The 22839-nt window shown below is 44.1% G+C and overlaps 1 protein-coding gene across 7 annotated transcripts in view; it reads left to right on the top strand.

Moving 5' to 3' along the window:
* The first annotated feature begins 3283 nt into the window (after positions 1–3283).
* The window catches only part of COMMD7 (COMM domain containing 7), a 32457-nt gene continuing 12901 nt past the window's right edge, over positions 3284–22839 (top strand). Inside the window, exons 1-4 of one of the 7 annotated variants that reach the window (XM_064275964.1) lie at positions 3284–3419; positions 8734–8844; positions 9780–9833; positions 9935–10037. In XM_064275964.1, the coding sequence (XP_064132034.1) occupies positions 3336–3419; positions 8734–8844; positions 9780–9833; positions 9935–10037 (352 nt within the window). In that variant the 5' untranslated portion in view covers positions 3284–3335. The remainder of the gene's footprint in view (positions 3420–8733; positions 8845–9779; positions 9834–9934; positions 10038–22839) is intronic. The other 6 variants (XM_023550145.2, XM_023550144.2, XM_064275966.1 and 3 more) reach the window with 6 other exon arrangements.

Below are 22839 nucleotides of genomic sequence, written 5' to 3'. Positions count from 1 at the left end.
AAGTTAGGGCATTAACAGTCATCATGACGCCTGTTTTTCATTCAATAGTGGCTTGTGAAGGAGAACATTGGAAAGGTGTTTTTTACCTATTGTCTTTGTTAGCTGCAAAATTCTTAATCAAATTGAAGAAAGTGAATATAAAGACCGAAACAGGCAACCCCGGAGACTGATAATGGACATTATCATACTCTTGCTCAGTAGAGTATTACGCAACTTTTTATGATAATGTTTATGTAGCACTTACAATTGGAGCCAAGAATGGGGTTGTTTAGGATTTTGAGGATTTAGATTTCTTCTCCTTGGGGTGGAGGAAATGTGGGTTGGAAGGGGAGCCTTACCGGGGAGAATTTATCATAAAGTTCACCCACCACCAGGTCTCCGTTCAGGTTGAAATGATAATTTCTGTGTGTTCTCAGAGAGATCGTCACGGTGTCTTTCCCCAACACGAAATTTTGTCCATCGTAGTGCTCTTAGTCTAGTGCTGTTTGGGAACCCTGGTGGCTCAGTGGTTAAAGAGCTGACTGCTGACAGAAAAGTCAGTGGTTCAAACCAAACAGGGGCTGGGCAGGAGAAAGATGTGGCAGTCTGCCTCCTTAAGATTTACTGCCTTGGAAACCCTATGGGGCAGTTCTACTCCGTCCTATAGGGTCACCATGAGTCGGAATCAACTGAACGACAGTGGGTTAGAGCTGTTTCACCATAGGGACCAGGCAATGTTTTGTTCCCTTGCGCATGGGATCGCCATGAGCCGTGGGTCGCCATTTTTTTTTTCTTTTTTTAATTATCATGATTTGCACCTCAAACTTTAAAGTGCCTGAATCACCTGGAGATCTCGTTAAAATGCATCTCCTAAACCAGGATTAGGGCAGGCCTGAGACGGTGCATTTCTAACTAGTTCCCTGGCGATGCCCTTGCGGCTGGTCCAGGGACTACACTGAATGTTGGTACTAGTTGCCTTCGAGTCAAATCCCAGTCACACCGAGCAGAACTCGGGGTTTCCATCCGGGAAAAAGTAGTAGGGACTAAATAGTTCCTCAAAAAGGGGGAGCCCTGAATATGTAAAAACAAAACACAGAAATCCTAGTGGCCTGTTATATGGAAAAAGACTGGAAGACAAGACGGTCTTTGTGTTACTGCAGCGTTGGGCAGCAGTTTCCAGTGAATTTCCTCCCTTTTTTCTGTTTTCTGTCACATGGGCTAATTCAGCTCCACAAATATTTATTGAGTGCACAGCCCCAGTCACTGTGGGAGCAGAAATGAAGGAAACCCAGTGGTTTCCTCAAGGATGTTAAAGGGGAAAAAAAAAGTTAAAAATAATTTTTTAAAATACACTTGAATTGGATGCGTTTTATGGTGTGTAAGTTATATCTCAACACGTTGGTTTAAAATTTAAAGATAAATAAATATAACACCCTATCAGGGATCTTTCTTAAAAGATTTTAAAATATTTTTAAATAAAAATTCCTGGATGGTGAGTCAGGTGGTCTGAGTTGAGTCCCCACATGTTAGAAACCGAAGGTTTCCTCTCTTCCAGGCACCCTAGCCTGGGACAGGCGCCTGTAGACACTCAGAGTGCCTTGTACCTCTCAGTATCAGTTCATAATTTCACGTACACGTAAATTTCACGTGTATGTGTCTGCCGCCCTGACCATAACTCTGAGTTCTTTGAGGCCAGGGGCTGCATTTGGCTTTGTCACCGCACTGTCCCCAGCACCCATCATGGTGTGTGGTCCACAGTAGACACTCAATATTATCTGTTGGATGAATCATGAAAGACATAATGACTAACAGGTGTGGGCTTGGCCTGTGGGTAGAAAACATTTTGTTCATACCTTTCTGGAAGGGATTTTTGGGGAAAGGGTAGAGAAGAAAGCCTGTGGGGAAAGCCAACCAATCCTGCCACATCCCTCCGTCCAAGATTTCTAAGCTCCCCCTGCACTCAAGGCGCTCCCCCTGCACCCTTAAGGTGGGATTCAGAGCTCTTAGGTTTGGGGGTTAGTAGTCCTAGGTTCCAGGGAGCATGCCTCAGTTTCTTCACCTGTCCAGTAGGGATCAAGGTGATCCTCACCTGGGGACTGTGAGGGGTCCCTGAGAAGAGAGATTGTGGGGGTCAAAGTGTCTCAGGGGCTGCGGTGATTGCCACTGTCCCAATAATTCCGCTCACTGACCTGCCCACTGCCTTCCCGGATGCTGTTGCAGTCCTTCCATTTTTTCTGATTAACCTTTGGTGAATCAGTTTCCTCCACTCCAGTGATTCTCGAAGTGTGGTCCTTGGGAGCTTGTGGGAAATGCAAATTCTCAGGCTCCATCCCAGGCCCATTTAATCGGATACTCTAGGAGTGGGACCCAGCAACCTGTGTTCAGGGAGCCCTCCAGGCGATGTTGATGTACACCCAAGCTTGAGACCAACTGCTTTACTCTGTTGTAAGCTCTCGGAGGGGCACTCTGGCCTGTTTTGTTCACTCCTCTATCCCCAGTGTCTGACATCTAATTTAGTAGGCATGCAGTATTTGCTGAACGCATAATAATAATGATGACAATGAATAATAATGATGACAGTGACAGCAGCTAGCCATTTATTGAGGGTCTCCTGTGTGCCAGGCTCTGTTGTAAGCATTTTAGGAAGATTAACTCATTTAAGCAGCCACCCCAAGAATCATTTTACAGACAGTGAAACTGAGGCTCAGAGAAGCCAAGCGCCATGTCTAGGGATCACTCAGCGGGAGACCACACAGGGAATCCGCGTTTCTGTGCTCTGCTTCTCAAGGCACTCCACTGGGGGCAGAGGCGGCGGGCCCTCCCGCACCCAGGGCTCCGCGCGCGTCCGCGGCTCGGCGAGGGCCTTCCCGCACCCAGGGGTCCGCGCGCGTCCAGGGCTCCGCGGGGCCTTCCGGCACCCAGGGGTCCGCGCGCGTCCGCGGCTCCGCGGGGCCTTCCCGCACCCAGGGGTCCGCGCGCGTCCAGGGCTCCGCGGGGCCTTCCCACACCCAGGGGTCCGCGCGCGTCCGCGGCTCGGCGAGGGCCTTCCCGCACCCAGGGGTCCGCGCGCGTCCAGGGCTCCGCGGGGCCTTCCGGCACCCAGGGCTCCGCGCGCGTCCGCGGCTCGGCGAGGGCCTTCCCGCACCCAGGGCTCCGCGCGCGTCCGCGGCTCGGCGAGGGCGCGTCCCCGCCAGCACCAGGCACAGCCAGGGGAGGAGCGGGGCCCGTGGCGAAAGTGCGGCTGCGGAAGCGCGGCGAGGCGGCCCGCGGCGGCGGCGGCGAAGGCGAAGGAGGAAGCCCAGGAAGGCGGCAGGGGCTGCGGGGCCTGGGGGGCCTGCGACGCTGGGGCGGACGCCATGGGCCGCCTGCACTGCACTCAAGACCCTGTGCCCGAGGCTGTGGGCGGCGACATGCAGCAGCTGAACCAGCTCGGCGCGCAGGTGGGTCGCCAGCCAGGCCGCGAGGGCCGCGGGGCCCGAGAGGGGAGGCCGCGAGGGCGGCCGAGGGCTCCTGGGGTCGAAGGGAGTTTGGGAGGACTTGGCCGAGGGGTGCTGTGTGCGTTTGCTGAGGTGGGTGTCAGGGAGGAGCTAAGGGAAATAGGGGTCTGAGGAGAGTTTGGGGGAGCAAGGGAACTCGAGAGGCCTAAGGGCAAGCCGAGGGGTTCGACGGGGTATGTGGGGATCCAGCGGTGGGACTGGGGGACTTCTGAGGAGAATGAGGGGGTCCTGGGCCGAAGAGAGCTTGTGGGGTTCTGGAAGAGGGGCTGAAGGGAGTTTAAGGAGGCCGAAGAGACTTTGGAGAACTGAAGGAATAGTCTAAGGGAGTGGGGAGGCCGAGGGCATTTGGGGGAGTGGGGGAATTTAGTGGGCTAAAGAGGGGACTGACAGATTGGTAAGGAGGCCGAGGGGTTTGGGTGGATTAAGGAGGGCCTGAGCTTCCCAAGGGGAGCCTGGTGGGGGGCAGGTAATATGGGGGTTGAATGAGGATGTCAGTAAGGGCCAAGCCAGGATGGGGCTCTGTGGGCCCTGAGATGGGCCTGACCTGGCAGGGTTGAAGGCAAAGCTAGTTACGACCTCTGAGTTAAGGGGGTTCCATGGTTGTCCCCAAGAAAATAATCTATATACAGTGGAGGACCTTATCCTTGATGGAGGTGAAGCAGGCAACGCCTTTCTCCTTGTTGAAGCCACAGGTGCCTGCAAAGTCAGCCTTACAGACTTTTTACTATGACGGTGCTGGCTTTGGGTACCCCTTTGGAACCACAAAGACAGCCTAAATGAATAAGTTAAAATGACACTTCTCACCATCTCTCTAGAGGTATATTTATTTTCCCCACTGGATGTAACTTCCCAGGAGGTGGGGCCCCTCTTTTTTTCCTCAGCATCCCCCACAGCTTCTCATACATGTGGAATAAAAAACAAAAAAATTCCAAAAACGATTGTTTTTTCAAAAAGTAGTAGGGATGATTATAATGGCAGGCGTGTTCTAAGCCTACAGATGTCCAATACAAATAAATTGTGAGCCACCACGTTTTCAATTTTAAGAGTTAAAAAGAAACAGGAAGTTAATTTTAATACACTTTCTTTAATGTACCCAAGTGTTATCATTTCAACATGTAGTTAATATAAAATATATCAATGAGATATTTTACCTTTTTTGGGTACTAAATCTGGTGTGTATTTTACACTTAAACAGCATATTTCAATTTATAAACGCTCAGTAATTACATGTGATAGTGGCCACTGTACTGTACAACACAATTTTAAGTGCTTTTATGTATATTAACTCATTAAATCCATACAAGGAGGTGTTGTTGTTATTATTAGGCACTATTATTATTAACATTTTACAGATAAGGAAATCCAAACAGAGCAGCTAAATCAAAGTAGCTGTCACTTATCGAGCATGCACTGTGTGCCAGGCACTGTTTTAAGTGCTTTATGTTTAACAACCCTAAAAGGTGGGTACTGTTGTTATTCCCATTTTACAAATAAGAAAAATAAAAATAAATAGGGAAATAATTGACCTGTTCAAGGTCCAGCAGCCAGGAAGTGGTGGAGCTAGGAATTAAAGTCCCAGGTTTTGACTTCAGAGCCTGGAGAATTAAGCACACTAGAACAGAGCTTTGTAGATGATCTCCCCAACCGAGTAGATTAGTTTTTACGTGTTTATGCATTGGAGTTTTCTGGAAGACTTCCATTTGGAGAATAAAGAAGATTCCGCTGCTAAAAACCAAGACTTTTTAAATCACTAGATTGTAGGATCCCCAAGGTATTCCAAATTTGTATTCATGGAAAAGACAAACCACTTCGTTTAAAATCAGATCTTCACTAACTTTTTAATTTTGAGACACGCTGTAAACCTTTGGCTATGTTTTTAATACAGAAAGCTTTCTCTTGATAAACTGCTTACTGAAGTTGTTTCGGTCATATTTTTCCCCTTTTGTCAGATGATCCCACTGTATTAAAAAAAAAAAAAGTTGCTATCAGGTCAATTGCAACCCTATAGGACAGGGTAGAACTGCCCTGTAGAGTTTCCAAAGCAACCTTTCAGTTAGCAGCCAAGCACTTAACCACTGTGCCACCAGGGCTCCTCACCCACTGTATTAGCGGAATTTATTTTGATGTGTGAGGCCTAGGCCTTAGGAGCAAAAGAATTCTATTAATGTTGGCACCACCAAAAAGTGTTTTACCCGAATGCTTACTACATACCACATAGCCACTAAACTCTTTAAACAAAGGTTTAATGAACACAGTCTCTAGTCCTGGGAAAGTTGCAGTCTGCTAAGGCAGGCCAGGAAGTGGAGAAGCAACACAGTACTTGTGTAGGTGAGCGTTCTGAGGCCTGCGATCAGTCCTAAGTAATGCGGAGCCTTCGTTATAAAAGGTAGGACTAAAATATAACCATTTTTAGAATGGTTGTGAGAGTAAACTGAGAGAAGTATAAAGAAGAAGACAAATCCCTACAGTCCTCTTGCCCAGCTAGAAATGAAAGCGGCCCACTCTGTTAGAAAATTCAAATGGTATACCCATTCCCGTTGCTGTCCAGTCGATTCTGACTCCTAGCAACCCTAGAGGACAGAATAGAACTGCCCTGTAGGGTTTCCAAGGCTGTAATCTTTATGGAAAGGAGCCCTGACGGTGCAGTGGTTTAGTGCTCAGCTTCTAACCAAAGGTTGCTGGTTCTAAGCCACCAGCCACTCCATGGGAGAAAGATGTGGTGGTCTGCTTCATAAAGCTTACCTGTTTCCGTGTAGTCAATGCCAACTCATAGTGACGCTACAGGAGTTTCCCAGGCGGTAATCTTTACAGAAGCAGACTGCCACCTCTTTCTCCTGTGGAGCAGCTGGTGGGTTTGAACAGCTGACCTTTTGGTTATCAGTCGAGCACTTAACCACTGTGCCGCCAGGGCTCCTTAAATGGTATAAATAAAAAAATTTTTTTTTTTTTACACAGGTGTAAAATTAAAATTAAGTGTGTATTTCTCTTATCCCCAGAAATAACCGTTTTAATAATTTCTCGTGTATCTTTACAGATAAAATGTGTGCATCTGCCAGCATATGTGTGTATTTTAAAATTATTTACACTAAAGGGGTCATTCTGTACATACTTTTTCTCCATCTTGCCATTTTTTTTTTAACTTGATATATCATGGATATTTTCCGTATTTAGCACAAATAGATCTACTTCATTCTTTTTGACAGCTGTATAATATTCCTTGAAATAGATCTACCATATTTTATCTAACCAGTCCCCTAATGATAGGCATTTAAATTGCTTTCTTTTTTGGTTTTTATGAAAATGCTTCAGTAAACAGCTTTGTGTAAGTGTATATTGGTTTGCTTTTTCAAGTATATCTGAAGCGCGTGCATCTTGCGACGGAATTACTAAGTCAGGGTATGAGCATTTAAAAATTAGATATGTATTACCAAATGACCTTCCAGAAAGGGTACCCCAGTTTATCCTCTCATCATCAGGGTGTAAGCATGTCTGTTTTCTAATATTCTCACCAGCACACGTGTATTTTTGCAGATCTGAAAGGTGATAGTGTTTTAAAGACTTGCATTTCTTTAGTTTAGAGGATCTTGAGCATCTTTTCATATGTTTACTGGTGAGATTTTGATATACCTGGATAGTCATGGAGTGAGGCAACTTTGCAGGTACAAAGGCACAGAATGGGGAAAGTGCTGTTTCTGTTTAGAGAAGATTTATTCAACAAATATTTATTATGCGCTTACTATATTTAAGATGCTGTAAGGAAACTCTATCGGGCAGTTCTACTCTGTCCTATAGGGTCGCTATGAGTCGGAATCGACTCCACAGCAGTGGGTTTGGTTTTTTTTTTTGTGTGTGTGTGTGAGGATACAAAGCCATACAGGACCCTCCTCTGCTAAGACACAATTGTGTTCCTTATCAAGGTTGAAAATTATTAGTGCCCCCAGGCCAGGCACTGAGAGGGCCTCCAGAAGTCAAGAATCTGGGTAGAATCCCATCTCTCTGGGAGTGTCATGGAGTTTCGAGGGAAAGTGATATATCTGGGCAGGGTTCTGAAGGATAAGGAGGGTTTGGAGAAGTGGAGATAGGGATGAGTGTCAGTAACAGCTTGAGGCCCCTCTTGAAAAGAGAGATGAGGAATGAGACTAGTCAAGGAGGTAGAGCTGAGGCTGAATGCTAGGCTGAGGCCTGGAAATGGAAAGCTGTTGGGGAACTTCTTAGCCACTGCCTTTATTAAAAGGCCCTGAGCAGCATAGGAAATAAAGTGGGCCAAAGACCTGACAGTTCCACAGATTTGTAGCAAAAAACTTAAAGGAAAACTCAAAAACAATTTGGGACATATTCTTAAACCAGTCTGGGCTATTCTTGTTTTTACTGTATAGAACCAGCAGTTTATGAGGTTGTATACCCAAGATCATAAATACCATAGAAAGATAACCCTTGGGTCAGGATTGATTTAATTGCTCCCAAGGAATGTTGATAAAGTTTTATAAAAGCAGACACCTGTATGCCAGTGGCTGGTGGAAGTATATCAGTGTAACCTTCTTGCAAGGCAATTTGGCAACATTGTCTCAGAATTTAAAATGCATGTATCCTTTGACCCAGGATACATTTTAGAAATTTATCCTTAGGGATGTGTACTTGTAAATGTGCTTAAAGTATGTGGGAGGATGTTCATTAGGCATTGTTTGTAATACCAACAGACACTGACTCACCTCTAGGGAGCTAGTTAAATTTTGCTACATCTATATAGTGGAACGGAGTTCCTGTGTGGCACACATGGTTAAGTACTCAGCTACTAACTGAAAAGTTGACGGAATCCCCCCGGAGACACCTCAGAAGAACAGCCTGGCGAACTACAACCATTGAAAACCTTACGGAACATAGTTCTGTTCTGACACGCATGGGGTCTCTGTGAGTCAGAATCAACTCAATGACAACTGGTTTACTGGTCATAGTTGGATACCATGCAGTTGTTAAAAGAACCAGGTAGATTTAGATCTGCTGACATGGATTGCTCTCTAAGATATGATTAAGTGGAAAAAAGGCAAGATGCAGGGGAATGATTCAGAATGATCCCATTTGTATTGAAAAAAAAAAAACAAGAAAGACCACCACAGAAGGTGTTAGCAGTAATTTCCTGTGGGGGGTAGGACTAGAGATGGGGAGAAATGAGAAATGTTTTTTGAAAACCATGCATATGTATTATTTTAGCTTAATTTCTGAAAACTAGTTTTCTATTTTAAAATGAAATACATTTTAGAATGAAATAACAGAGCCTTGCTGGGAGTATGCGTGGAGTTCAGTGTGGCAGAGCAGAGAAGCAGATGCATTTGACCGTCACACTACACATTACAACTTTAGGGCCTATAAGGGAAGTATTCTGTGCAGTTTTTTTTTTGTGTGCGTGTGTCATTAAATGTTAAGTATGATAAAGGTCCGAAAATATATGAGATAGTACAAATGTTGTTTTGTCTTCATGATTTAATTATGTTGTTCCTAAACTTATGCTTCGTGTTCTGACACGTAACTATTTTCTCTTTGAATATTCTGCTCGGGGTTAGTGCTTTCCTTCTCTGTATTATGACCTCCCTTTGCTATGGAGGAGGGCTATTTCTGCTTAATACAACATTTCGGATACAGGCTCCATGTCCCTTAAAACCTTTATGTCCTCCCTCCATTGTCAGGCATTGCTTGGTATGTCTACCCAATGACAAAAAAAAAAAGGTAACCATAATCCCTGTCTCCTTAGCATTTTCTTGTTCATCCTAACTTGCCCAGAGACACAGCTAGTTATGGGCAGTGGAAATGATTCAAACTAGATCTAACTCATAAACCCACACTCATAACATATATGCTACCTGGGCATCAAACCTGTGCCAGGACGATGAAGGAGAGGTAGAAATGGAAATGTAAGACTAGTCTTTGTCATCAGTAAGCTTGTGGCCTGGGCCTGCACTAAGTCTAGATCCTGATTCTGTGATCACTCAAGAGCATAACAATTTTGGGCAGTAGTATTGTTTCTGAAGACTTTCTGGCTAATTCTTAGAGCAATAGTAAAACATTTTCTTAAAATGAACTTGATAGAGTTAATTTATGGCTTTTGAGAAGTTACAGAACTTTTGAAGCCACCATTGTGAAAGAGGAGAAAAAGAAAAAAGCTGTCAATGTTAATAAATGTGAACCTTGCAAGGGGTTGATACGTGTTCTGTTTCTTCTTTGCTCCCAAGGGCGTATAGTTGGATGGAATGTGGAACACTGATGCAGTGGTAGGAATTTTACTGACGCTCTGTGTTATTCTCTTCACAGCAGTTCTCAGCCCTTACAGAAGTGATTTTCCACTTCCTAGCTGAGCCAAAAGAGGTAAAGTATTTTGTGATAAGGAGAGTTCCTGAGTGGGGGGGTCTATGGTTCTGGGATGCTTAGAAAGTAAAGGCCTGGTTTGTACTCCTCCCTCTCTGCAGGTGGAAAGGTTTCTGGCTCAGCTCTCTGAATTTGCCACCACCAATCAGATCAGTCTCGGTCCCCTCAGAAGCACTGTGAAAAGCCTCTTGCTGGTCCCAAATGGTAAGTAGCCTCTCTTAGCAGCTGCGACTAGAGATGTGACCTGAACACTCCCCACTCCACAGAGTCCACAAGCATGCTCTAGAGGCTAAGTCAGAGCACTCAGTAATGAAGCAGACATGGGCCGAGCTCACAGTCCAGGGAGAGAAACCGAGTGGACAGGTAACAGTAGTGCAGTGTGACAGAGGTGCTGCGTAGAGCAGCACAACTCAGATGCGGCCCACATTCCGGGCTTAATCCCCACATTATAGTCTTGCCCTCTACATAATAAGTATAGAAATTGACTATAAACATTTTGAAACTTTTGTAATAATTTGATAATGTCTCTTATATCTCATAATTTTTTTAAATGGGGCTTTTATTTTGTGTTTCTAAGAATTCATTTTCATCGTATTTTACAAAACTATCAGTCCATGATGAATTGAAAATAAAAAGGATGGTTCTTCATCACAGATGGTTTCAGAAGCAGAATTTGTCTAGAGCAGTCATGAAAAGTTTCCATCAGGGAGGTGGTTACAAAGCTTGAGCTGTAGGGATGTTCATTGTAGCACTGTTTTATGACAGAAAAAATTTAGAAGCTATCAAATTGTCCCCCATGCATCTTGTCAGTTTTTCGTACTATGGAGGCTCGCATGTGATGCTGCCGGAAGCTGTGCCACGAGTATTCAAATACCAGCAGGTAGTCAAATACCACTGGAATCAAATCGACTACATCTGTGGAAAGAAACAATGGAAAAGCTCAATATAGTCAGAACAAGGTCAGGGGCCGGCTATGGAACACACCATCAACTGCTCATACGCGAGTTCAGGCTGAAGTTGAAGAAAATTAGAACAAGTCACAAGAACCAAAGTACGACCTTGAGTATATCTCACCTGAATTTAGAGACCATCTCAAGAATAGATTTGATGCATTGAACACTAATGACCGAAGACCAGATGAATTGTAGAATGATATCAAGGACATCTTTTGTGAAGAAGGCAAGAGGTCATTAAAAAGACAGGAAAGAAAGAAAAGACAAAAATGGATGTCAGAAGGAACTCTGAAACTTGCTCTTAAATGTAGAGTAGCTAAAGTGAAAAGAAGAAATGATGAAGTAAAAGAGCTAAACAGAAGATTTCAAAGGGTGGCTCGAGAAGACAAAACAAAGTATTATAATGCCATGTGCAAAGACCTGGAGATAGAAAACCCAAAGGGAAGAACACGCTCAGCATTTCTCAAGCTGAAAGAACTGAAGAAAAAATTCAAGCCTTGAGTTGCAGTATTGAAGGATTCTATGGGGGTCATACTAAACGATGTAGGAAGCATCAGAAGATGGAAGGAATAGTCACTGTACCAAAAAGAACTTGTTGACATTCAGCCATTTCAGGAGGTTGCACATGATCAAAAATCGATGGTACTGCAGGAAGAGGTCCAAGCTGCACTAAAGCCACTGGCGAGAAACCAGGCTCCAGGAATCGGCGGAACGCCGATTGACATGTTTTGGCAAACGGCTGCAGCGCTGAAAGTGCTCACTTGTCTGTCCTAGTCATCTGGTGCAACTGAAACAGAAATAACACAGGTGGATGACTTCAGCAACGAGAAATTTATTCTCTCACAGCCTAGCAGGTTATAAGTCCAAATTCAGGGTGCCAGCTCCAGGGGACAGGTTCCTCTCTCTGTAGGCTCTGGAGGGAGATTCCTCATCATCAATCTTCCCCTGGTCGAGGAGCTTCTCAGGCTCAGGGACCCCAGGTCCAAGAGATGTGCTGTGCCCCTGGTGCTGCTTTCTTGGTGGTGTGAGGTCCCCCTGTCTCTCTGCTTGCTTCTTTTATATCTCAGGAGATTGCCTCAAGATACAATCCAATCTTGTAGATCAAATCCTGCCTCACTAACGCAACTGCCACCCATCCTCCCTCATTAAATCGTAGAGGCAGGATTTACAACATATAGGAAGATCACACAATACTGGGAATCACGGCCCAGCCAAACTGATATGCACATTTTTGGGGGGACATAATTCAATCCATGGCATTAATCTATGACAAGAAATTTGGAAGACAGCTACCTGGCCAACCGACTAGAAGAGATCCATATATGTACCCATTCCAAAGAAAGATGATCCAACAGAATGCAGAAATTATTGAACAATATCATTAATATCCCACACAAGTAAAATTTTTCTGAAGATCATTCAAAAGTAGCTGCAGCAGTGCATCAACAGTGAACTGCCAGGAATTCAAGCTGAATTCAGAAGAGAACAAGGAATATCATTGCTGATGTCAGATGGATCATGGCTGAAAGCACATAAAACATAAAAATACGTTTACCTGTGATTTACTGACTATGCAAAGGCGTTCAGCTATGTGGATCATAACAAATTATGGATAGCATTGCAAAGAATGGGAATTCCAGAACACTTAATTGTGTTCATGTGGAGCCTGTACATAGACCAAGAAGCAGTCATTCGAACAGAACAAGGGCATATTGCATGGTTTAAAGTCAGGAAAAGTGTCAGTCAGGGTTGTATCCTTTCACCATACTTCTTCAGCCTGTATGCTGAGCAAATAATCCAAGAAGCTGAACTATACGAAGAAGAACGGGGCATCAGGATTGGAGGACGACTCATTAACAACCTGTGATATGCAGATGACACAACCTTGCTTGCTGAAAGTGAAGAGGACTTGAAGCACTTACTAGTGAAGATCAACGACTACAGCCTTCGCTATGGATTATACCTCAACATAAAGGAACCAAAAATCCTCACAATTGGACCAATAAACAACATCATCATAAATGGAGAAAAGATTGAAGTTGTTAAGAATTTCATTTTACTTGGATCCGCAGTCAACATCCGCGGAAGCAGCAGTCAAGAAATCAAAAGACGCGTTGCATTGAGCAAATCTGCTGCAAAAGATCTCTTTAAAGTCTTAAAAAGCAAAGATGTCACTTTAAGGACGAAGGTGCACCTGACCCAAGCTATGCTGTTTTCAGTCACCTCATATGCATATGAAAGTTGGACAATGAATAAGGAAGGCCAAAAAAAGAACTGGTGCCTTTGAATTACAGTGTTGGTGAAGAATATTGAATAAATCATGGACTGCCAGAAGAAGGAACAAATCGATCTTGGAAGAAGTACACCCAGAATGCTCATTAGAAGCAAGGATGGCAAGACTTCGTGTCACGTACTTTATCAGGAGGGACCAGTCCCTGGAGGAGGACACTATACTTGGTAAAGTAGAGGATCAGAGAAAAAGAGGAAGACCCTCGATGAGATGGATTGACAGTGGCTGCAACAGTGGGCTCGAGCATAACAAACAATTGTGAGAATGACCCGAGACAGTGTTTCGTTCTGTCGTATATGGGGTCACTATGAGTCAGAACCAACTCGACTGCACCTAACGACAACAGCGTCAAAGCATCCAGCCACAGGAGATTGGTTAAACAAGCTATACAGGGGGGCATCCTGGTGGCCAAAAGCTCACGCTTGCAAGTTAGGTGGACCTGGGTTCGATTCACAGTCTGTTACTCGCTAACTAGCATGCGATTCACCAGGTCCCTGATCCCTCCTAATCCTTATCAACAACCCTTCTCTGGCATCGTCCCCATCATCCGTTCCCCCAACCCCATCTAGAATACCCCTGCCCTCCAGGAACCCTGGTGGTGAAGTGGCTAAGAGCTCGCTGCTAACCCAAAGGTCAGCAGTTCAAATCCACCAGCTGTTCCTTGGAAACCCTATGAGGCAGTTCTACTCTGTCCTATAGGGTCACTATGAGTCAGAATTGATTCAAAGGCAATGGGCTTGGTTTTGGTTTAGACCGCCCCCCGCCAGGGAGAGGCTTATTTTGAAGGTTAATTGAGATAATGTGAATAAAACTCTTAGCACAGTGCCCCAATAAAAAGTTGCACTTATTTTTCCTATTATGAAGTAACTGAAAAAGATGCTGTTCAATAAAATATAATTATGGAAAGTCTTTTGCAATATACTATTTAATAAATATATAAAACTGTATATCATAGTCACATTTTTATAGGAAAAAAGTTCACTGTCATTATATCTGGGTAATAAGACTACAGGTTACTTTCCTTATTTATTTTGGCTACTCACTGTCTAAAAAGTTGCTAGTATTAATTTGGCAGTTTAATTAAAAGTTAATTTTACTTAAAGAGAGAGGTGACGTTTGAGCCAGGTCTTAAAAATGGGTGAATTTTGACCAGGCCGAGAAGAGGTAAAACAGCATCCCAAGTGGGAGATTTGTACTTGTCTGCACATTTTAAAGATAAGTAATAAGCTGAACTTCCCAAGATCTCAGGCCAAGGGAGTATTAAAAGTTGGGGGCTTAATTTGTTTGTTCCTGTCAGGCGCTGTGTCATATCTTGGTGGAGATTCTCTCCTTTGCCCTATTCTGTGTTCATGACATGCATTCTCGGGGATTGAACCAGAACATCCCTGAGGTTTCTTCCAAGCCTGTGACATTTTCTGATCCTATCTTTTTGTGATTCTTGCATTTTTTGCCCTGTCAGGTTAAAGGTACGCAAACCACACAGCTGAATAGGAACTTAAAGTCCCTTTTAATACAGGACTGAATTTTCATTGTAAACGTTTAAAACAGTGTGGAGCTATGGAGAGTCAAAAGTAAAAATCCCCTTTTAGTCTCCTTCCCCAAGCTCATCCTACTTTTGTCCCTAGAGATAATCACAATAAAATTTTGGAGTATATCTTTAGCAGACATACACATTCATTTAGTTTTTCATAAATGGTAGTAGCACATCACAAAATTGCTCTGCAACTTGCATTTTTTCATACTTCATATGTCACGGAGATCTTTCCCCATCAGTATATATTGCTCAGCTTCATTCGTTTAATGGCGGTAGTATAGAATGAATGTATCTTTTTTAGTTCCTCCATTTCCTATTGCTGGAGATCGTAGTTGTTCTAATTTTTCACTTTTTAAACAATGCAGTGGTGAACGTTCTTACAACATCCTTATACTCAGGTATGTATTTCTGTTGGATAGATGCCCAAAGTGGGGAACCAGAAGTCTTTATTCTCATTCCTCGCCTACAACTTTGGTAATGGGTTTGTTTCAGAGTAGAGACCGGTCTACCCAACAAAAAAAAAAAAAACAGGCATTGTGGATATTAACTTTCAGGAGACCACTGTCTAGTGTCCCTGCCTCCATTCTTTTCTTGTCTTTCTCATCCCTACCCACCACCCTACTCCATCCTGGCAGACTGCCTTCAGTCATTCCCACCTCTTGAGCTCCATCCCCTGTGCTGCCCCTTTCAGAGAGCCTTCCTAAACCACTTCTACACACTGACCTCCCCTTCCTCTCAACTCCCCAGATTTGTTGTTTGTCTGCAGCTGTTATTTTGGGCCATAATTATTTACAGTTTTCAGATAGTTAAACACAAAAACCTAACCCGTTGCCATTCTTGTCAATTCTGACTCATAGTGACCCTGTCGGACAGAGTAAAACTGCCCCATAGGGTTTCCAAGGCTGAAGTCTTTATGAAAGCAGACTGTCACATCTTTCTCCAGCAGAATAGCTGGTAGCTTTGAACTGCTGACCTTTCAGTTAGCAGCTGAGAACTTAACCACTGTACCACGAGGGCTCCTTACAAATAGTGCCCCCTAATCAGGAGGATCTTATACTTCTTTCCTAAGCCAAGGTTACAAGCAAAGTGATGACATAAAGAAAGCGCTGAGAACATGCTGGGTGGTGTTGTTATTAGTTGCCATCGAGTCAGTTCTGACTCATGGCAACAACCTCATGTGTGCAGACTACAACAACTAGAACTGCTCGGTCGGCTTTCCAAGGCTGTGACCTTTTGGAAGCAGATTGCCAGGCCTGTCTTCCCAGGCATTTCTGGGCAGTTTCAAACCGCCAACCTTTTGGTTAGCAGTCAAGTGCTTAACTATTTGCGCCACCCAAGGACTCCTCATGCTGGGTGAACTGAACTGAATATAGGAGATGCTCTGGCCCTCTCGGGATATTGGGTTTATATTTTTAAGCAGGATTGATTATCAGTGTTTATAGCAGATAATTTCTTTTTTAAGTCAACACTTTATTATCGTTCATGTATTTCATAGAAAAAAGGAGGTCAGTAGCAAATGGGTCAGGGTTATATGGGGAGAAAATCCAGTTTTGTACAATTTGCTCTGTTTACCTCTGGGTGCAGGACTGTCCCATGTCGGACACAGCAGCTCCACTTGTCCAATGCCCCTTTGCAGATGGAGCCCTGGGTGCACTTGGCACGGCCCATGGGGCAGCAGGAGCTGCAGCTCTCCTTATAGAAGGTATATCTGTAGAAGCTGGTGCAGGCACGGGAGCCACCAGTGGGGCAGCAGCAGTTGGGGTCCATCGCAAGCTAGTGCTCCATCCTCGTTCAGGACCAAAGGTGGGTGGGCAAAGGGGCCACTAGGCTCGCGGAAGGCTCGCTCACGGATCATTTCTATAGCTGCAGACAACACGGAGGAACTCATAGCGTCCAATCCAGAGATGGCTTCGCAGTTTTACTTGGATTTGAATTTTGATCACATGAACTAATGTAGATATTTGACCCTGGACAAGTCAGCCTCTTGGAACTTGAGTTTCTTTTCTGAAAAACAGAGTAATAAGAGCAGCTCATGATGTTGTTGTTAGGGATAAGTGAGTTAATACTAGGTAAAGGACCTAATGGGTGCTTGCTGAACTGTAACCTTTATTTATTGATCATTTAGCTAGTTTTCAGCCCTATGTCTCAATTATCAAATTAAGAGGTAAAACTTCCTGTCACCTAGTGAAGAGGACCTGATTTCATCTCTTGGCCATTGAAAACCCCAAAGTTTTTTTTAGAAGTTTTAGAATTGAGGTCTCTGCTTTGCTTAATTTCTTGGTTATCTCTCAACAATTTTGTATTTATTTGTTTTACTTAATTTTTTTCAAATATTTCCCTCATGGCAGTCTGGTTTTTCTTTTCCTGCAGAACTTTTCTGCTTGAAGTCCCCATTTCTCCCAGGGTGCCTCCTAAGCATATGAGGTAGCTTGGAAGTCTCTTGGCCTCTTCCTCGTCCCTTGACCTCACCCTGTGTCCATTTGTTTCCAACCCTAACAGCTGCCATTTCAGAACGAGTTCCTGCCCTTCATGCCTGGCTATGACAGGAATGTCTGACCAGATCTCCACCTCTGCTCTCCCATCCCAGACTCCATTTTGCTCTGCAGCACTCCTTCTGCAGCACAGCTTGGATCTTGCTGCTCCTCTCAATTTTTACTAAGCATAATAAAGTCTGCATTCCTGGGTTTGTCATTTAAGACCTTTCCCAATCTAATCAGAAATGTAAGGGCCCCTAGGCCCTTACATCCATCCTTTCATCTTGGTCCCGCCCTCACAGTCAGACCTCATTGTAGAACAGATTGTTACAGCTGAAGGAGCCTCAAGAATCCTCCAGATCAGTCTTCCTTGAGTTGGTGTTTCCATCCATAAAAGTCTTCAGTGGCCAGACCTGCCCCCCAGCCTTGGAGCCTTGAAGATTCACATCCATATTAACATGTTACAGGCTCTGAAATGTCCTACAGTAAAGAAACCTGCTTAACCAGTATCTGTGAGACATACTTAACCACAGAATTTTTTTTTTGGCGGGGGGGTCGGGGAGCGTGGGGGTGGTCAAGTAAAAGCTTTGTAAACTGCTGATCTAGTCTAATCTCTGTTTTGGAGATAAACTGCGGGTTAGAGAAGGGGGTAAGTGATATGCTTGGTATCTTACAGAGGAAGAGCTGGTGCTAGAGCCTTGTTCAGTTGGCTCAAAGCCTAGTAGGTTTTTGTTGTTGTCATTCTTTTACTATTTAGCGTGTAATTCTTAACACCTGGCATCAACAGGTATCAGCCCATGGGCAAATGATTTCATCTCTTCCCCACCTACATCTCCCCCCTGCTTTCCAAACTGGGCTACTTATTTTAAAGCAAGTCCCAGATATCATTTCATTCTAAAATACCTTGTTACATATCTCTAAAAGGATTTTTTTCCCTTATCAAATCACATACCATTATCACATCTAAGAAATGTGCAGTGTTCAAATCTCCCCATTGTTTCATGCATTTAGTTTATTGTTGGTTGTTCCTATCTAGAAAGGGCCCCCACATTGAATTTGGTTGCTAGATGGCCCTTGTATTCTCAGTTGTCACGGAATCTACTTAACAACGGTGAGACTTTGAGCAAATTACTTAACCCGAGAGTCCATTGCTTCAGCTGCAAAAGAGAGGTAATAATAATACTTCATATATTGTTGTATACAGATTGAGAGAGATAAATATAAAGTGCTCACTTCAGTGAATGGTAGCTGCATTGCTGTAACTTAGTGGCAGGGCCATTACCTAAGCCTGTTTTTATTTTATGCTTAGCCCTTGTGGGTGCTCAGTACCTGATTGTTTTCATGACAAGGTGATGACTCCTCCACTCCCCAAGGAATTCTTTCTGGTTGGGCAAAAAAGAATAGTCATCATCAAATGGTAGTTATAAGTGGCATTTAATCAGATGTTGAACTAAGCCCCCCAGGACCCCTAGCTTCACCGTGCTCTATTACTCTTCTCTATGGTACTTTTCACTTTTAAAAGTCTATAAGGCTTACGTATTTGTTACATTACTGTTATAGTCTTTCTCCTCCCAGTAGAAAGTAATCCTAATGAGGGCAGAGATTGTTGTCTCTGCTTGATGTCTCCCAGTGTCTAGCATAGTGCTGGCACATGGCAGGTGCCCAGGAAGTAATGTGTACAGTGACTGTGACTGATGTTTCCCCACAAACCTCCCAGGATGGAATCAGCCTGCCAACCTTCAGGGTCAGTAATTCCTGAATGAATGCAGCTTGCCACGCTCTACTCCCTGCTTCCCCCTCCAGGAGTTTTCACCAATGCTTTGTTCTATTCCTTGGCTTTCCTTATTATGCTGAATAAGCTTACGTAGATTTTTGGCTAGAAGAACAATGTTTGCTGATTTTCCAACTGTTTCTAGGCAAAACTCAAATTTCAGCCTCACATATGCCTCTGTCTTATCCTCCAGACTCTTTCACAAAAAAGAAGGCTTGACTAAGACAACTGTTCTAATGAAATTGGTGCTCAAGGACTTTATAAACCATTTCAGATGGGTATCTGTGTTTAGAGAAGGACATTCTCAAATTTCCCCAAGTGACATGTTCCGGTGACTGGAGCCCTGGAATTCACAATTTTCCTTCTGTCTGACTTAGGGTCAAGGCCACAGACCTGTCATGTGTCTGGCATTGGCTTAGGACACAGGAATCACCGAAGGAAAAGGCTGAAAAACGAGTTTAGAGTATGATGCCTGGCATGATGTGAATATGTTTTTCAAGTATGGCTTTTGCCCACCCAAGGTGACTCCAGGATGTAGAGCTTGCCCTTTAGCCATTGGAGCTCAGTAGCTGTCCTTGTTGGTCATTTTTGTGGCACTGCCTTATACTGCTTCACTGGGACAGCATCTCAGAACAATCTGGAGTAGAAAGAGCTTGGGTTTGGGCACCTCCAGTCATAAGCTACTTGGCTGTGCCATTTGCTGGCTATTGTGGCCCCAGGGAATTCATTTAACTTTTTTTTTTTTTTAAGTAATAAATTTATTATTTAATTATAGGAATGTATCAGAAAATAAACAAAAATGCCCCACGGTTCTGCCACCTTCACATAAAGATAAAATACTACACGCATGTGGTTAGAAAATTTTAAAATGACATAAAGGAAGGAAATAAAAAGGAAAGAAACCCCACCCAGTCCCTTTCCCCAAAGAGATCCACTGTTCAGTACTTTGTGTATCTGCTCAGAAAAAATGTGTTTTGCCAACTTAGCTCTTGGGTAAGGATATAGTTAAAGACACTAATAAAAAGCATATATATCCTTTTTTATTTATGTAAGAGGGGTCATATTTTACAGACTATACCTTTTTCTTTCAATTATATTTTTCAAATGGACACATCAAGTTCTACCTCATTCTTTTGAAGGATTGCATAGTATTCCATTGTATAGATTCTTTCATTCAGCATCTGTTTATTGAGTGCCAGCCAATAAACAGTGCCAGGCACTGTTCTAGAAGCTTGGGACTCAGCAGGGAACAAAATGAGCCAAGTCCTTGTTCTCACTGAGCTGACGTTTCTAGTGGGAAATTGACAATTGCAGTTCAGTGAAGTACTATAGTCTTTCTAGTCATAGTCTTTATAACTCCCACCAAATGACTGGATGAGGGTATGCAAATGGGGTGACTGTGGCACACCAAGGGGATTGGATAACTTGCTAATAATGTAAATAAGGTGCGTGGCACCCTTGTGGGTGGGGGGGACCATGCAAATAAGGTGTATGGAGCCCTAACAAGAATATTGGTCAGTTCTGCCATCCCACCATTTCCAGGAACTCCGGGTTCTGCTCACTGTAACTCCATCGAGGCCAAAAAGACAGAGACTAAGTTGGGGAGGACGAAAGGCAACTTTATTGGTTGACCAAGCAAGGAGACAGAGGGGGCTGCATGCCATCCAAGCCTGCTTAGCAGGCAGCTTGTTCAGGCTGGCTTATATAGGCAGGTTCAGTTTCAGAATACAAAATGGCACAGATGCAAGCACAGAGTGTTTTAGAATGAGTAAGCATTTTCTAAGGCCTGGGTTCGATTCCAGGAGGAACTGAGTCATTTTGTTCTTTAGCACGTCAGTTCTCCACCCAGGAGCAGAGGATTTACCAAGCATGAAGCAGTTAATGAGCTAAAGGTCATCTGGAATGTCAGGATGGAGGGCAGGACCTGTTTCAGCCGATTCTGGCTAGCCAGTGGCTGTTTCTCTTTAAGGAGGTTCTGAGGGGGAAAAGAAAGAGCTCCAGAAAATGAGCTGGGCGATGGGCTGTCTTGAGGCTAAGAAAAATGGCTGTATGGTTCTAGGCCTGTCTTACCATTATGCTTAAAATGAGCTATCTGAGAGGTAGGAAAGGAGGATCTCACCACCACCAAGGTAAAAAGAGCCAGGAGTGGTACATGTCCTTTGCACCCAAGACCCCTACACTGAGAACCTCCTAGATCCAGGAGACACAGCTGTAACACTGTAGACAGCGAGAAGCAATAGCAGAGAAATAGAGACAGTAGAACCAAGAGATCAGCAGGAGACAATGCACTGGGCTCCCTGGCCCATGGATCAAGAAAGCTGAGTGCCATTGGATTCGGATGCGTCCAGGCACTTGGTGACGGAGCTAGGCTTACCAACCCGGGGAGCAAGAGAGCTGAGCAATTTTGGGCCAAGGCTTGCTGGCAGAATGGGGTGCTGCCGAGCACTTAGAGCTAAAAGAACTTTGTAACACTTGCCCCAGCAGGGCAAAGGCCAAGGGACCTGAGAGAGGCATGTCTGCAGGCAAGGCTCAGAAGAGGCTATACTGACCAAAGAACTGTATCCTGAGCATTCCTGAACCTGAATTGTAACCTGTTACTTCCCTAATAAACCCCATAATCGTGAGTAATCTGTGAGTTCAGTGTGGCCATTGCAACAGATTATGGAACCCAGCAGAGAAGTAGGGACTGCCATGGGAGGAAACAGTTGGCGTCAGAATTGGTAAAAAGGTTGGAGGGTGGAGGTAAGGAATCAGCCTTGGGCTGTTAACTGTGATTCTCCTTCCCCTTTGTGAAGTTAGAGGTGGCCAGACACCCCTGCTGTGCCATTTTTACACAATAAATATATAACTTAAAGTTGGATGGTTGTATATGCAGTGCAGGAAAATACAGCAAGTGTAGTAAGGGCATGAGTGAGGGGCAGCGCAAATTCTGAGTAGAGTGGTCAGGGATCCTTTCAGAGGAGGGGCCTCAATGAAGTGAGGGAACCAGCCATGTGAGGATTCAAGGAAGGGTGTTCCCGCAGAGGGAACAGCAAGGGCAAATGCCCGCAGGTAGGAGCCTGTCTGGCATGCTACAGGAAAATAAGCAAGGGAGAGAGCACAGGGGTACTAGAGGAGGCCAGATAGATCATGCAGTGAATCGTAAAGGCGTTGGATTTTACTGCGAGTGAAACTGGAGCTGTTAGAGGGTTTCGAGCAGAGGAGAGATGCGGTCTGACTTAAGTTTGAACAAAGTCACCTTGAAACTCAGGCTACTGTGTAAATGCACCAGAACTGTCACTGTTCGTGATTTTTTTTTAAATCCCTACTACCAACATTGTTAAAGGACTTCCCATGTATATCTCAGTCAGTATACTTTTTGGGCATATCTGTTGGGTGACTATGTTCATTTGCCAAATTTTCTCCCAAAAAAGCTTAATCTTTCTGATTTTCAGTTTCCTTGTAAATTACGATAGTAACTCCCACTTTGCAGTATTTTGGGATCATAAAAAAAATGGCAGTTTTGAACTGAATATAAATTCAGGGGCTTTACACAGGGTAGTTATGATTTAATTGAATTGGCTACAAAGTGGCCCTCTCCTTGGAGGGCCTTTATGGCCAAAGTGTCCTGGGGTCTCTCCTTTTTTATTTCCCTGTGGCTTCCTTGCTCAGTCTGATTTTAGAGATAAAAGATTTCCTCTCTTTGTTTACATGGCTTATTTTACCGGGGACAACAGGCTTTGGGATTGTTTTTCTGGAGTGTGGTAGGGGTGGGGATGGGTCCTTGGGTTTAGGATATAGGTTCAGGGCCCTCCTTCAATGTGGTAGATGTCTTTCTATCCTTTAATTAGTCATCTTCTGGAGGACTAAAAATAAGAAGTGGAAAATTTTAAACTGGCTGCCAAATTGTGATTCTAGGCTGTAACCTTGCGGGTTAAAAATTGAGAAGCCAGATTTCTGGCAACACTTTGTTTTCAGGAATTGGAGCCTGCAAGCAGAACAAAG

This window comes from Loxodonta africana, chromosome 24 (genome assembly GCF_030014295.1).
Source record: "Loxodonta africana isolate mLoxAfr1 chromosome 24, mLoxAfr1.hap2, whole genome shotgun sequence".
Classification (NCBI taxonomy): Eukaryota; Metazoa; Chordata; class Mammalia; order Proboscidea; family Elephantidae; genus Loxodonta; species Loxodonta africana.
This window is presented reverse-complemented; position numbering and strand designations above follow the sequence as displayed.